Source organism: Cydia amplana, chromosome 2, assembly GCF_948474715.1.
Source record: "Cydia amplana chromosome 2, ilCydAmpl1.1, whole genome shotgun sequence".
NCBI lineage: Eukaryota > Metazoa > Arthropoda > Insecta > Lepidoptera > Tortricidae > Cydia > Cydia amplana.
The window spans coordinates 13,749,286-13,761,972 of record NC_086070.1 but is presented as its reverse complement, the minus strand read 5'-3'; the positions used below and the strand labels follow the sequence as shown (position 1 = coordinate 13,761,972).

Here is a 12,687-nt window from a genome sequence, read left to right as displayed (position 1 = left end):
ATTTGAAGTGTAATAAAATTATGATTTATCTAATAGCAACATTAATAGAACATGTAAAAACTAAACACAATAGTGCTACTCGCTCATCAATACACATCTTATTATCAGCTAGTTTACTTAATTTACCATCGTATGATTAATTTATTTAACTACTTTCATTCGCTATTATCCTAAATATAAGGATAGGTACAAGACAAAAATTTAGTGTTTAGAGAAATTACTTAGATTAAGTATTATACAAAAAAGGAAGAATATTAACATATCGTACGCAGTTAAAAAACAATTGTCGTTGTCAAATTTAGTAAAATTTAACTACGCTTTGCAATAGGTACCTAAGAAAAAAAATGTGATTAAAAATGATATTATTAAAATAACAATTTATGAAGGTATGTTACTCGTACATAAAGATAAACTTTAAACACTGAGCATTGATAAAATTTGTACTTATCGTTTAAAAAGAACAATATCAAGAACACCTTAGCAATAACAAATTAATACCTATATTTAGCTTAATTATCTCGTATAAAGTAAATATAGTGAAACAGTGAGAGTTGTTATAATCGTAAAATTTTGCTACTTGTTTACTTAATAGGTATATACAGTATGGAATGCATTAATGTGGGAACATAAACTGCATAAACACTGATTGGTAAGGTTGTCAACTGATTGTAGCAAAAACCGTAGACGTTAGTATTTTGGATTTATAAATTATACTGTTCTGTTTTCTTCTACTCAATTATGTTGCTTTGGTTTTATTGCACCTAAATATCATGATGCCATTGTGTTTATTTGTCCTAAATTTCAAAACATCTCAGTTCCTAAACGTTTAAATGTGTGAAATGACTTTTATTCATATCGTCCTCTCGTCTCAAAATACATACTTACCTAAATGTTAAAAAGTATGTTCAAATGCCGAATTTCAGATACGACTTTTTTAATGTAGGTATTAAGTTTAACTGCGCTTAAAGACCAATTTTTTGGCATTTGTCTTATTTAAAAATTATTTTTAACAGTCTGCTGGAACTAAAGACGATAATATTAGATATTAATAGCCTTACTTAAATGCATGTAATGTAAGGCGGGATAACTTTGCCCAGCAGTGGGACACTGTGGGGCTCTGAATAAATATATATCTAATAATAAATACCAATATCATTTAATGTACCTAATACCAATATCATTCGTTTTGAGATCTAGGAATTTTGATAAATGGGTAAAATTAAATTTAGGTGCAATGAAACCAAATTTTGTTAAATACCTCACCAAACGTCAAACTACTAAGTACATACTTGCAAAAAATTTATTTTGCTAATTCCCTAATAAGACAGTCGCTATTAGACGTTTCTATAAAATGACAAAATAATTCTGTGTTATTGTTATTACACATAAACATAGCGAGGGAGTTACCGTTAGAGCTGAAATACGATTGCCTGTACGATACTATGTCGTATTGAGTAATTGTATTTTGACCCTACATTACAAGAAAGACGACCATTTTGACACTTAAACATACTGGTACATGGAACCCTGTGAATTCTAATTCTGTGATGTGATTGGCCACTCTTCGCCTTAAGTACACGCAGTACAACTCAACTGCACGCCAATTGATTTCAGTTCCTGGTTGCTTGAAGTAAAAATTAGTTTTCAAGTGGCATAAGGATTTTTTGGTTAAAATGTTTCAACCTATAATAAAGGTTACAACCTAAATACATTGTGTACCTAGGGCGAAAAAAGCGCCTTATCGGTAGGTAAATAGTATCTAAGATAGTTGAATAGATCTTAAAGATAATTATTAATGTATGCATTTGTTGAGCTACTTTACTTTTCTAGACGATTAGTTTTTAATTACTTCCTAATGTATATATATGTACAATTGATCCAAAATTCATGTTGTTAATGTGCAAGTGTCTAAAATCGTTATTATTGTGGGATTTGGTATGCAGTCACACATTTGGCACATAATAGTGAAATTGAGCGGTCATGCACCAAATACCATGCAAGCTTTAGTAGATTCAAGATCCTTGTAGTTAGAAACCTAATTAAGGATATCTTTTTGTCACTGATTAAAGAGAGAAAGGAACAATGTCGAGATTATCGTAATCAATAAATACTTGAAAATAGTGTTATTGTTATCAAAGAATCATGGATTGTCTAAGATGTGTGAACTTATGACAGTTTGTCAGTATATGGCGCTGTAAGGATGGCACAAAACATGGCGACGTACAGCGCCAATTACATTCTATAAATCTTATACAATACATGATTCTGTCATTATTAAATGACGCGATTTAACCACATTCTTGTTTTTACAGAACCTCCTTTGCTTTTCATCCAAAACGTGTATTAAGGGTACATATTTTTATTATAATTTCATAAACGTGTAGATAAGTACATACAGTGAAAACTGTTTAATAAAATTTTAAAAAGGTACATCGTTTAAACCGCGTTGCCAGAGATACAAGAAGATAAATTGCATGTATTTATTTGTAAGACTCCTATACCTTTACTTCTTGTGCTCGAAGGAGACGCGGCCAATATAATAATTTATAAGAAAAGTGTATAATATAAATATGTATTAAAATGTTCGTAATAACTTATACAAATTCAGTTAACTCAGACGCATCGTCTACGAAATTGGAAACGGTAAATAAAAACCTAAAATATCTTACTGTGACAAGCTATTACAATTAAACAGGTAAGGTAGGTATCGTGTGTGTAGTGCAGTGTTAGTGCAATACTAGCGTAATGACTTTCGAAGCATCTTTATAACGCTAAGAAAACGATCACTCATTGCAGATAGAGGTATTTTATCTGAAATGTTGTAGATCGACAGATTATGTCGGAAGAAGAAAATATTATACACAACTCGTAAAATTGAGGGAATACTAAAATACCGCTAACAGTGCATCAAGAGTTAACTTCTTGCGTGAAATTTAAAAACGAATCCCGAAATAAGTCGAACTTGTATGAGAAAAGAAGTGTCGCCGGTTCGAATGTTTGTTTAGTTCGTTTAAAGGTAGTAGGAGTCTGCGTGTCAGTAGACCCAGGAGACGGGCACCCACTGCGGGGTGGAGCGCAGGCGCGCGAGCGCGGCCTCGAGCTGCGCGAGCGTGTCGTCGATGTCGTTGTTGACGATGCTCATGTCGAAATAGTGTCCGTAGGTGCGCCGCAGCTGCTCGGACTCGCGCACCAGCACCTCCAGCGAACCGTCGTACTGGAGATACAAACCGGAGGCATATTTGTACTGGTTGTAGAGGCCCGCTATTATTCAATGCCGCTCACATTTATGGCCAACTAATCCATACTACATAATATAATATTATAAAAGGAAGTCTGTCTGTCTGTTACCCCTTCACGCTTAAACCGCTGAACCGATTTAGATGAAAATTGGCATAGAGATTGTTTGAGTCCCGAGGAAGGACATGGATAGTTTTTATTCCAGAAATCATCCCTTAAAGGGGTGAAATTTTGTACGGGGACTTAACAACAACTGCATAACAAACTTTGCCAATAGGAACTGTCCCGCTCGCGCGGTGTAGCACCGGCGCTGGTGCACGATTTAGTTGAAATTTGACATAGAGATAGTTTTAGTCCCGGGGAAGGACATAGGATAGTTTTTATGTTGGAAGTCATCCATAAAGAGGGTGTGGAAGTGAGAAAATAAATGAATTGCCTGTTAATTGGTGTAAGCAATAAAGCATTATTCTCAAAATTATTGCTATTGGATTTTATCCAGGCGCTATATTTTAACTGCTGGAACTAATTCCACTTCGTCTAGTCGCGGGCAAAATCTAGTTTGTAGAATAAATGGATCCGGATCGTGTCTAACTACGGTGTCTGTGTGCATGTTTGAGAGTAGACTCACGTCAGCCACGTTGTTGAGCGGCGGCGCGGCGATGAACACGACGTACGGCGCGAACTCGGCCGTGCGCAGGATCTTCAGCGCCTGCGGCTCCACGTCCAGGATCGCTATTCGCCGCTCCGAGTGGATGCGGCGGATCGTGTCTAACTACGGTGTCTGTGTGCATGTTTGAGAGTAGACTCACGTCAGCCACGTTGTTGAGCGGCGGCGCGGCGATGAACACGACGTACGGCGCGAACTCGGCCGTGCGCAGGATCTTCAGCGCCTGCGGCTCCACGTCCAGGATCGCTATTCGCCGCTCCGAGTGGATGCGGCGGATCGTGTCTAACTACGGTGTCTGTGTGCATGTTTGAGAGTAGACTCACGTCAGCCACGTTGTTGAGCGGCGGCGCGGCGATGAACACGACGTACGGCGCGAACTCGGCCGTGCGCAGGATCTTCAGCGCCTGCGGCTCCACGTCCAGGATCGCTATTCGCCGCTCCGAGTGGATGCGGCGGATCGTGTCTAACTACGGTGTCTGTGTGCATGTTTGAGAGTAGACTCACGTCAGCCACGTTGTTGAGCGGCGGCGCGGCGATGAACACGACGTACGGCGCGAACTCGGCCGTGCGCAGGATCTTCAGCGCCTGCGGCTCCACGTCCAGGATCGCTATTCGCCGCTCCGAGTGGATGCGGCGGATCGTGTCTAACTACGGTGTCTGTGTGCATGTTTGAGAGTAGACTCACGTCAGCCACGTTGTTGAGCGGCGGCGCGGCGATGAACACGACGTACGGCGCGAACTCGGCCGTGCGCAGGATCTTCAGCGCCTGCGGCTCCACGTCCAGGATCGCTATTCGCCGCTCCGAGTGGATGCGGCGGATCGTGTCTAACTACGGTGTCTGTGTGCATGTTTGAGAGTAGACTCACGTCAGCCACGTTGTTGAGCGGCGGCGCGGCGATGAACACGACGTACGGCGCGAACTCGGCCGTGCGCAGGATCTTCAGCGCCTGCGGCTCCACGTCCAGGATCGCTATTCGCCGCTCCGAGTGGATGCGGCGGATCGTGTCTAACTACGGTGTCTGTGTGCATGTTTGAGAGTAGACTCACGTCAGCCACGTTGTTGAGCGGCGGCGCGGCGATGAACACGACGTACGGCGCGAACTCGGCCGTGCGCAGGATCTTCAGCGCCTGCGGCTCCACGTCCAGGATCGCTATTCGCCGCTCCGAGTGGATGCGGCGGATCGTCTCTATCTTCGTGCCGTACATCGCATCCTCGTGAGTGCCTACAATATAATTGAATTATTAACCTGTCCTGTCCCACGAGCATTGACTTAAAATGAAAGTTACTTTAATAATGTACATATGTCCCTATCCTTTTTGACCCAGATTTGAGCCTTTGGTAGAGGACAGGTTAAATGGGCTTTTTCTAAAATAAATATCGAAAACCCGATTCTTTCAAATCTGGACGTTCTTGGGCTCATTCTACTCAGAATCGACAGCACTTTCCATCCTACCATTAAAAAAAGATGTCCCAAAATGTCCATTCCATTACGTCACGTTTTTAGTATGAGAAAAATTTTCACTTGTATGTAACGTGACGTAGTGGAATGTACAATTTTCATACAAAATTATGGGATATCTTTTTTAATGGTAGGATGGAGAGTGCTGTCGATTCTGAGTAGAATGAGTCCAAGAACGTCCAGATTTGAAAGAATCGGGTTTTCGATATTTATTTTAGAAAAAGCCCAAATCTATTATTAAATAAAACTACTTACATTGCGTGAGTGGTTTCCAAAACAGTTAGTTTTAACATTCTGATCACTCCATTTTTACTAAAAGTTTTTACTTGTGTTTTTCTCTAGTGCGCGTATTTTTTATAATATATGCCCACGAGAGAAAAACTAAGTTGTAAGTAAGGTTACCTACGGTAACGGTTGTCACACAATCATTTTATAATAAACTATGTATCGAATAATTACCGTATTCCAGGTATTCATTGGCCCCTATATCAGCCATCATTTCTTCATGCGTAACGAAATAATAGTGTCTGCCATTTTCTTCATCCGCCCTTGGCGGCCGGGTGGTGTCTGTAAAGATACCCAAAAATTGTCATCTGTTTCAAAATTTACACGCAAGTTTATAAGAATGGCGTGCAAACAAGTCTTCGATAAGCAACTTTAAAAGACGCTTTAGTGTAACTATTACTCTTATAGACTTAGGTAAGTACCTATAATATGAAATAGTAGTTTGTGTTACGAGGGATCAAAATGATACATTTCCGTCAACAGCGTAAATTGAATCCTGAATTAAGTAATGGATTCTACAATAGAATCCCGAACGTAGTGAGGAATTCTAAAGTAGAATCCTAAGCGTAATGAGGGATTCAAGTGTTAACGTCCAAGACGAAATAATTTTGATACCGTGTGACACATACTACTTTTCACATCAACTATGAGGAAAATAAAAAAAATCTTAGTGTTGACACAATCTGATGCTTAAACAGATTATTTAAGCTAAAAAAACTATGTGCAAAAAAATGTAAAAATAGTGTCTTAGAACAGAAAAGTGTTACTTTGATCCCTCCTAGCAGGGAGGAAAAGTGCCACTTTGATCCCTCCTAGCAGGGAAGAAAAAGCTCTTTTCCGAATAGGTGGTGTGAAAGAATAGGTGGTGTGAAAACATACTTTTACAGTACATCCGCACTAGTGCGTAAAATAGCACTTTTCGTGCGATGTCGAAACTTTAAAGTGCCATATGTACTGTAAAACGTTGTTCGATACACGTGCGAATAGGTAATTCGCAACTCGTGTCGATTTAAAACACTCCCTTCGGTCGTGTTTTAATTTATCGCCACTCGTTTCGAATTTCCTCTTTTTCGCACTTGTATCGAAAATAACTAGTTTGTACTTACGTGGAATGGGATATGCGTATTGGTCCGGGTGACGCGCGATCAGAGTGTTCTTGATGTGACGTCGGCCCACGCCGTGCGCGCCCAACAGCACAATGGTCTTCCTCTGGAAAGCTGCAACATTTTATTTAAAATGTAACAAATGTCATCGTTTTCCTCGCGTTTGTCCCGGCATTCTGCCACGGACATGGGAGCCTGGGGTCCGCTTGGCGACTAATCCCAGTAATTGGCGTAGGCACTATTATAGTTTTTACGAAAGCGACTGCGATCTATCTTATGCCTTGTTGTGATTAGTCCGGTTTCCTCACGATGTTTTCCTTCACCGAAAAGCGACTGGTAAATATCAAATGATATTTCGTACATAAATATGTAAAATGTAACAAATGTATATTTGGTTAACCAGATCTTGACAGTAGAAAAAGGCGGCAAATTTGAAAAATGTCGGCGCGAAGGGTTATCGTCCAATAGAAAATTTGAATTTCGCGCCTTTTTTACTGACAAGATTTGGTTGACCAGCTATAGTACGTTAAAACTAATTGTTTGTGTACACATTCAATTTGACTAACCATTACGGTTTTAAGTAAATTTCGTGTAGGCGGGTAGTTACTTGGAAACTTTGTAGTGAATTGTTGCCCGAATAGGTTTCCGCAACTCGACAACTATTTTGCGAGAGTTGGAAACTTTGCTACATACTTATTACAATTATTTTACGAATCTGTATACAAAAGTTTAAAAAAGAGCGCCGTAAAATATCAAACAAGTGTATCTCTGATGCTTTAGGGCGTTCTTTTTAGGATTCCGTACCCAAAGGGTAAAAAGGGACCCTATTATTAAGACTCCACTGTCCGTCTGTGTCTGTCAGTCACCAGGCAGTATCTCATAAACCGTGATAGCTAGACAGTTGAAATTTTCACAGATGATCTATTTCTGTTGCCACTATAACAAACAAATGCTAACAGAATAAAATAAATATTGAAGTGGGGCTCCCATACAACAAACGTGATTTATTTTGCCGTTTTTTGCGTAATGGTACGCAACCCTTCGTGCGCGAGTCCGACTCCCACTTGGTCGGTTTTTTATTTTTTGTTGCTCTATCTTTTTCCTGTATTAGGCACAAGGCGTTCGTTGACGAGTATATTTCAGTGTCAATTTTAATACCTATGTATGTATAGGTAGGTACCTAGTCAGTTTAGTGATACGTAGTTAGGTATACTAACATGGTAACTTGACGACTTCCTCGTAGGTGACGACGTCGAGCTGGTCGAACACGGCGTTGTGCTTGGCGAGGTACTTGTCCTTCGACTGCTTCTTCTTGCGTCCGAATATAGAACAATTCACTAAAACAAACATTGGGAAATTGTTGTCAATGAAATCCCAAACTTCACGCTTATTGGCCATAAGCGTAACAATAATAAGTAGGATAGGGCTGGGCTAGAAGTAGCGCAGGTAAACAGTCTCTCTAAATGAAAGAATTGCTATCCGAGCAAGCGAAATATTCCAAAATTGCTATGAGCGTAGCGAGTTGTTCGAAAAGTGGAAACTTGAGCGTTGTGAGGGTTTTAAGGCACGAGGGTTAAACAGACTTTGCTACCGAGTTAAACACAAAAGTTTTAACACTAATGCGAGTAAAATACTAATATTATTCTGCTTTGTATTTTGTCAAGCAATGTTACAAAAAACTAGGAATGTAACGATACCGATACCGATACGATATATCGGCCGATATAATCGGCAGGCCGATATATCGGCATCGCCGATTTAAATACACCCGATATCATAACAAAATGTAAACAACCCACAGTAAGGTACCTATTTTATTGAGCAAGAATATTCTTCACCTCAATTTTAACTTTATGTGTCAAAACTTACGTAAGTTATACTACGATATTATATTACTTACTCAACGTAACAGTGAAGCTGCTATAATCGTGCTATTTTGCTAATAGGAATATATATAAGTATATATATTTTTTTTTTTTCAGTTTTTTACACTTCTTAAAATCGAGTGTCTATTAAACATATGTTTTAGGCATATAAAGGATATAATTCTTTATTTACCTATTTGATTTATTAACTAACTACCAGGCTATCGTTATCGGTATCGGTATCGCCGATTATTTACTTTAAATATCGGTATCGGTATCGTATCGGCACAATCATGTATCGTTACATCCCTACAAAAAACATCTACCTGTGCATGTGTGTGTACCTGTGCGTACGTTATTGTTACGAAATTGGAATGACTATGTATAAATATTGGAGGGTTTTCCGACAAGCGTCGTAACAAGTAAAAGATTGAGGTAATTACATCATTAGGTCTAGTTTTGTTGTTATATTTCTGAGACTATTAATCAACACGATTACCTGTTTATATTCGATTCTATCCAAACAAACGCCGTTCTTTACCTACATGTTTAATTAATTGTATGTATATGTAGTTAATATACATATGGGGTTAATACAAGTATATATTAACTTGAGGAAAACGTTTACGTAGGTAATTATAAACCAATATTGATACGACTCTTTACAACGTGGCCTTTTTTTTTTCAAGGATTGTAGCAAATTACAATCGAAAAACACAAACTTATTAAATCCGTCTATGTTTAAGCACAGAATAAATAATAGTACTAAGTACAAAAGACTCACTCTCTAACAAAATGCGTCAGTTACGATCAGCACAGATATGGCCGCTAGGTGGCGACAGCGCCACGCGCGGCTCATGGCTTTCCCCAAAATTGGGGCGGAACGGATGTACTTTTAGCTACCTACAGCAAAGCGACGAAATCGCGGAGTGAGCCACGCCTGGTTTAGGTATACTTATACATAAATGATGAATCAATTACCTGTGTTATCACAGCCATCAGTGTGAGACACGCAGCCCTCGGTTCCTAGCAGCACAACATTACAACAAGGTTCATGCAAACGCAACTTGGATGGTACGAGTACAGGCCGCTACTTGTAGTCGGGGGTACACTCGGAGCGCTATTGCTATTGCGAAGCGTTAGTTCACAAACTTCAAAATGTTCTTAAATATCGTTTTTACACCACCCATGGATAGGGGCATAAAGTTATTAATAGGTGGTAGAAGAGGTATTAGTAAAGTCAAAAGAAAAAAAATATGGCGCCGTATAACGTTATCTATTGTGCGGGCCAAACGAACGTTCCGATAGGGTAATAAACCGAATTTTCAACAAGGAGGATAATTGCTTATCGATGAACTTAGAAGAATATTTTATCTGTCAGTTAGGGGACACGTTTTTTCTGACTGTAGTTACCTACACCTCTTCCACGCCCAATAACTTTTTGGTAAGGGGTAATTGGCTTATTAGCCAATGACTGTTCTGATGCAAGGGTTTTAAATTACAATGTATACTAAAATCGTTAGTTTTGGGAATTATGAGTGTACCTAACACTTCACAATAAAACATATATCATTAGGGGTTACACAAACTCCCATCATAACCATAATAATAATAGCAGTCTTTTTAACTTATAGGTTCACTACATTTCATTATCTGATTAGGCATGAGTTACGAGTAAGTATGCGACTGATCGAAAGGTTCATATATAATATTGAAGGGTAACAATAGTGGTTGTAAACACCATGCAAAGATATTGGGATAATACAAACTGTTAATATAGTTAAGTATATTAGTTTAATTTGAAGGGGAGCTTGTATTACTCGGTACAATGATAGGCAAGCATTTTACATACCAACTGCAGGTTCGTCCAATGATGTTTACGTTTGGAAGCAAAACACAACATGTCAGTTATTCCCATCAAATGTATTTAAAAAATCATATAAGTATGTATAATGAATATAATGGTCTCATATATAAATATAATTCGAGGCCATTAAGGAAAAACTCAAGAAAATATTGAATGTAACCCATTTTACACGAAAAACACAACAGAAAAAAACGCAACAAATCTGAGCCTGTCGCTCCAAATAAATTATCTGAAAAAAGTAAAAAGCCTAACTAAATATCAAACCAAACAAACACCATCTAACGATGATATGTATTACGGACATCCTATAAACAACATCGATATTAGGAAGACGACAACTCAACCAGAACGCAAAAGACTTAACTTTTCAATGTACTTCTTAATTTTAAAACAAAACAGGTCAGGCACTTAGCAACAACATCGTCTAAGTAAACGGTTAAGAATGTTTAAAATAGTAAGGATAGTTTAGTGTCGAACCTTGGTCGGTGTTAGATCGTTCTGCGGCGGCGCACGCGGCTCGCCACTCCTGTAGTTCAGGGCTCGGTATGAGCCCGGCCGAACCGCCCGCCGCGTCCTTGCGGGCTTGCCACCAGTGAGTATCATCTTTGCTTATGATCTGTAACGGAATAAAAACCTAAATATGGAATACCAATACTTATCTTCTACAGTTGATCGATATATTTTAATCGCTATAGACAAAACATCCGTCACTCTCACGTACTTGCTCGTCGGTGATTGATGTTTCCACCACGTCCTTAAGCGGATATTCTGCTACACCACGCATAACAACCACAGGCAAGTGATATTGGAAAATCAGTTCGTACTTGGAATTTATTCGATCAGAAGAGTTAAATCTTGGTCATAACTATTTGTTCATTTATCTTTCCTGTTTCGAATAATTGGATTAATTGGTGACACAACCGTTAATAACAATTTACACCTAATAACTAGGCCGAGACCGCTCTCAGGTGACGTAACTCAACCCTAAAATTTAGGTTTCAGTACGTATCCCTAAAAAAATTCGGGTTGAGAGACAATTGTTCCGTTATATTCTCACGGACTTTTTAAGGCATCAAGGATTTATCTAATTTATAGTAATTTATCCTTAATACCTTATAAGTTACCGTAATATTAAGTCCTTGGCGGTAATATAATATACATACATATAACACTGTCGTCTTTGGAAATAATATTCGATTCAAACTAAAATAAATTGGTAATCGACAATCCTTACTAAGCTACTAAAACGTTCAAATAAAAAAAGTTTTTTTTTTACAATAGTAACCGAAATCTATCAACAGGCAGTTCGCTTATCACCCCTGCAATTTTAAAATAAAATAAAACATTGTTTTGTATGTAGAAAAAGCACGATACTAATCCACATACTGAATACCTTGCAACGATAATAGCTCGCATTTACCGAAATAGTCTATTTTAGTGAGCCATTCTCATTGTTGCATTGTCCCGGGGATTCACATAATTGTAATAGTGGCAGTAAATTTTAACCCAAACAATAATAATATGCTCTGAGCGACCGTTGTAGGTCCCAAGAACTCACTATTCCAGCTTTTTGTCATTGAAAACAATATAAATACCAGACGCGAACTATATTATTAGAATTTAGAATTCATTTAATTATGAGATGAAGTTCATAACATCGAGTCTTATTGCAAATTATACCATTTAATAGGTACCTTGTCGTGATAATATAACATTGTGTTATAGTTACTGAAAAAACAATAATTAAAATACAGTACCTACGCTACAGAATTGAATTCGCGCAAAACGTAAGAAGATTTTTTTCTCTAATTGTGTTTTCTCTCGGGGCATAAGTAATATATTGTTTTGAGACACTAAATTAAAAATCCAAACTGCCTACCTGAAGTATGTCTCCTGTAGTAAATGCAATACCGGCTTGAGCACATGGAATCAATTCGTCCTCCAAAGGATCGTAGTCAAATTGTGCTCTTACAAATATCTGAAAAAACATCCAACGTTAAGACATAAGAGGCGTTTATTAAAAGGCACGATGGCGATAATATTTATGACAAAAGAAGTGTTATGAGTTATGAGATGCGTAGAATGATGTGTAGCCTCAGTGTGAATACTGATGTCGACAAGTTGACTATGTGCCCTTTATGATAGTTGATTATGAGGGCTAAACGAAATAAATTAAACATAAACATACAACTTGGTGTAGTAT

At 38.4% G+C, this 12,687-nt stretch overlaps 1 protein-coding gene across 6 annotated transcripts in view; it reads right to left on the bottom strand.

Moving 5' to 3' along the window:
- Window positions 1–2,946: 2,946 nt before the first annotated feature.
- The window catches only part of LOC134658200 (peripheral plasma membrane protein CASK), a 157,600-nt gene continuing 147,859 nt past the window's right edge, over window positions 2,947–12,687 (bottom strand). For 2 of the 6 annotated variants that reach the window (XM_063513812.1, XM_063513819.1), the window contains exons 7-13: window positions 12,364–12,462; window positions 10,962–11,100; window positions 9,599–9,643; window positions 7,970–8,089; window positions 6,756–6,866; window positions 5,824–5,931; window positions 4,741–5,127 (exon numbers count right to left, since the gene is read on the bottom strand). In XM_063513812.1, the coding sequence (XP_063369882.1) occupies window positions 4,772–5,127; window positions 5,824–5,931; window positions 6,756–6,866; window positions 7,970–8,089; window positions 9,599–9,643; window positions 10,962–11,100; window positions 12,364–12,462 (978 nt within the window). In that variant the 3' untranslated portion in view covers window positions 4,741–4,771. Of the gene's footprint in view, window positions 3,215–4,738; window positions 5,128–5,823; window positions 5,932–6,755; window positions 6,867–7,969; window positions 8,090–9,598; window positions 9,644–10,961; window positions 11,101–12,363; window positions 12,463–12,687 lie in introns of those variants that run through there. The other 4 variants (XM_063513847.1, XM_063513842.1, XM_063513826.1 and 1 more) reach the window with 4 other exon arrangements.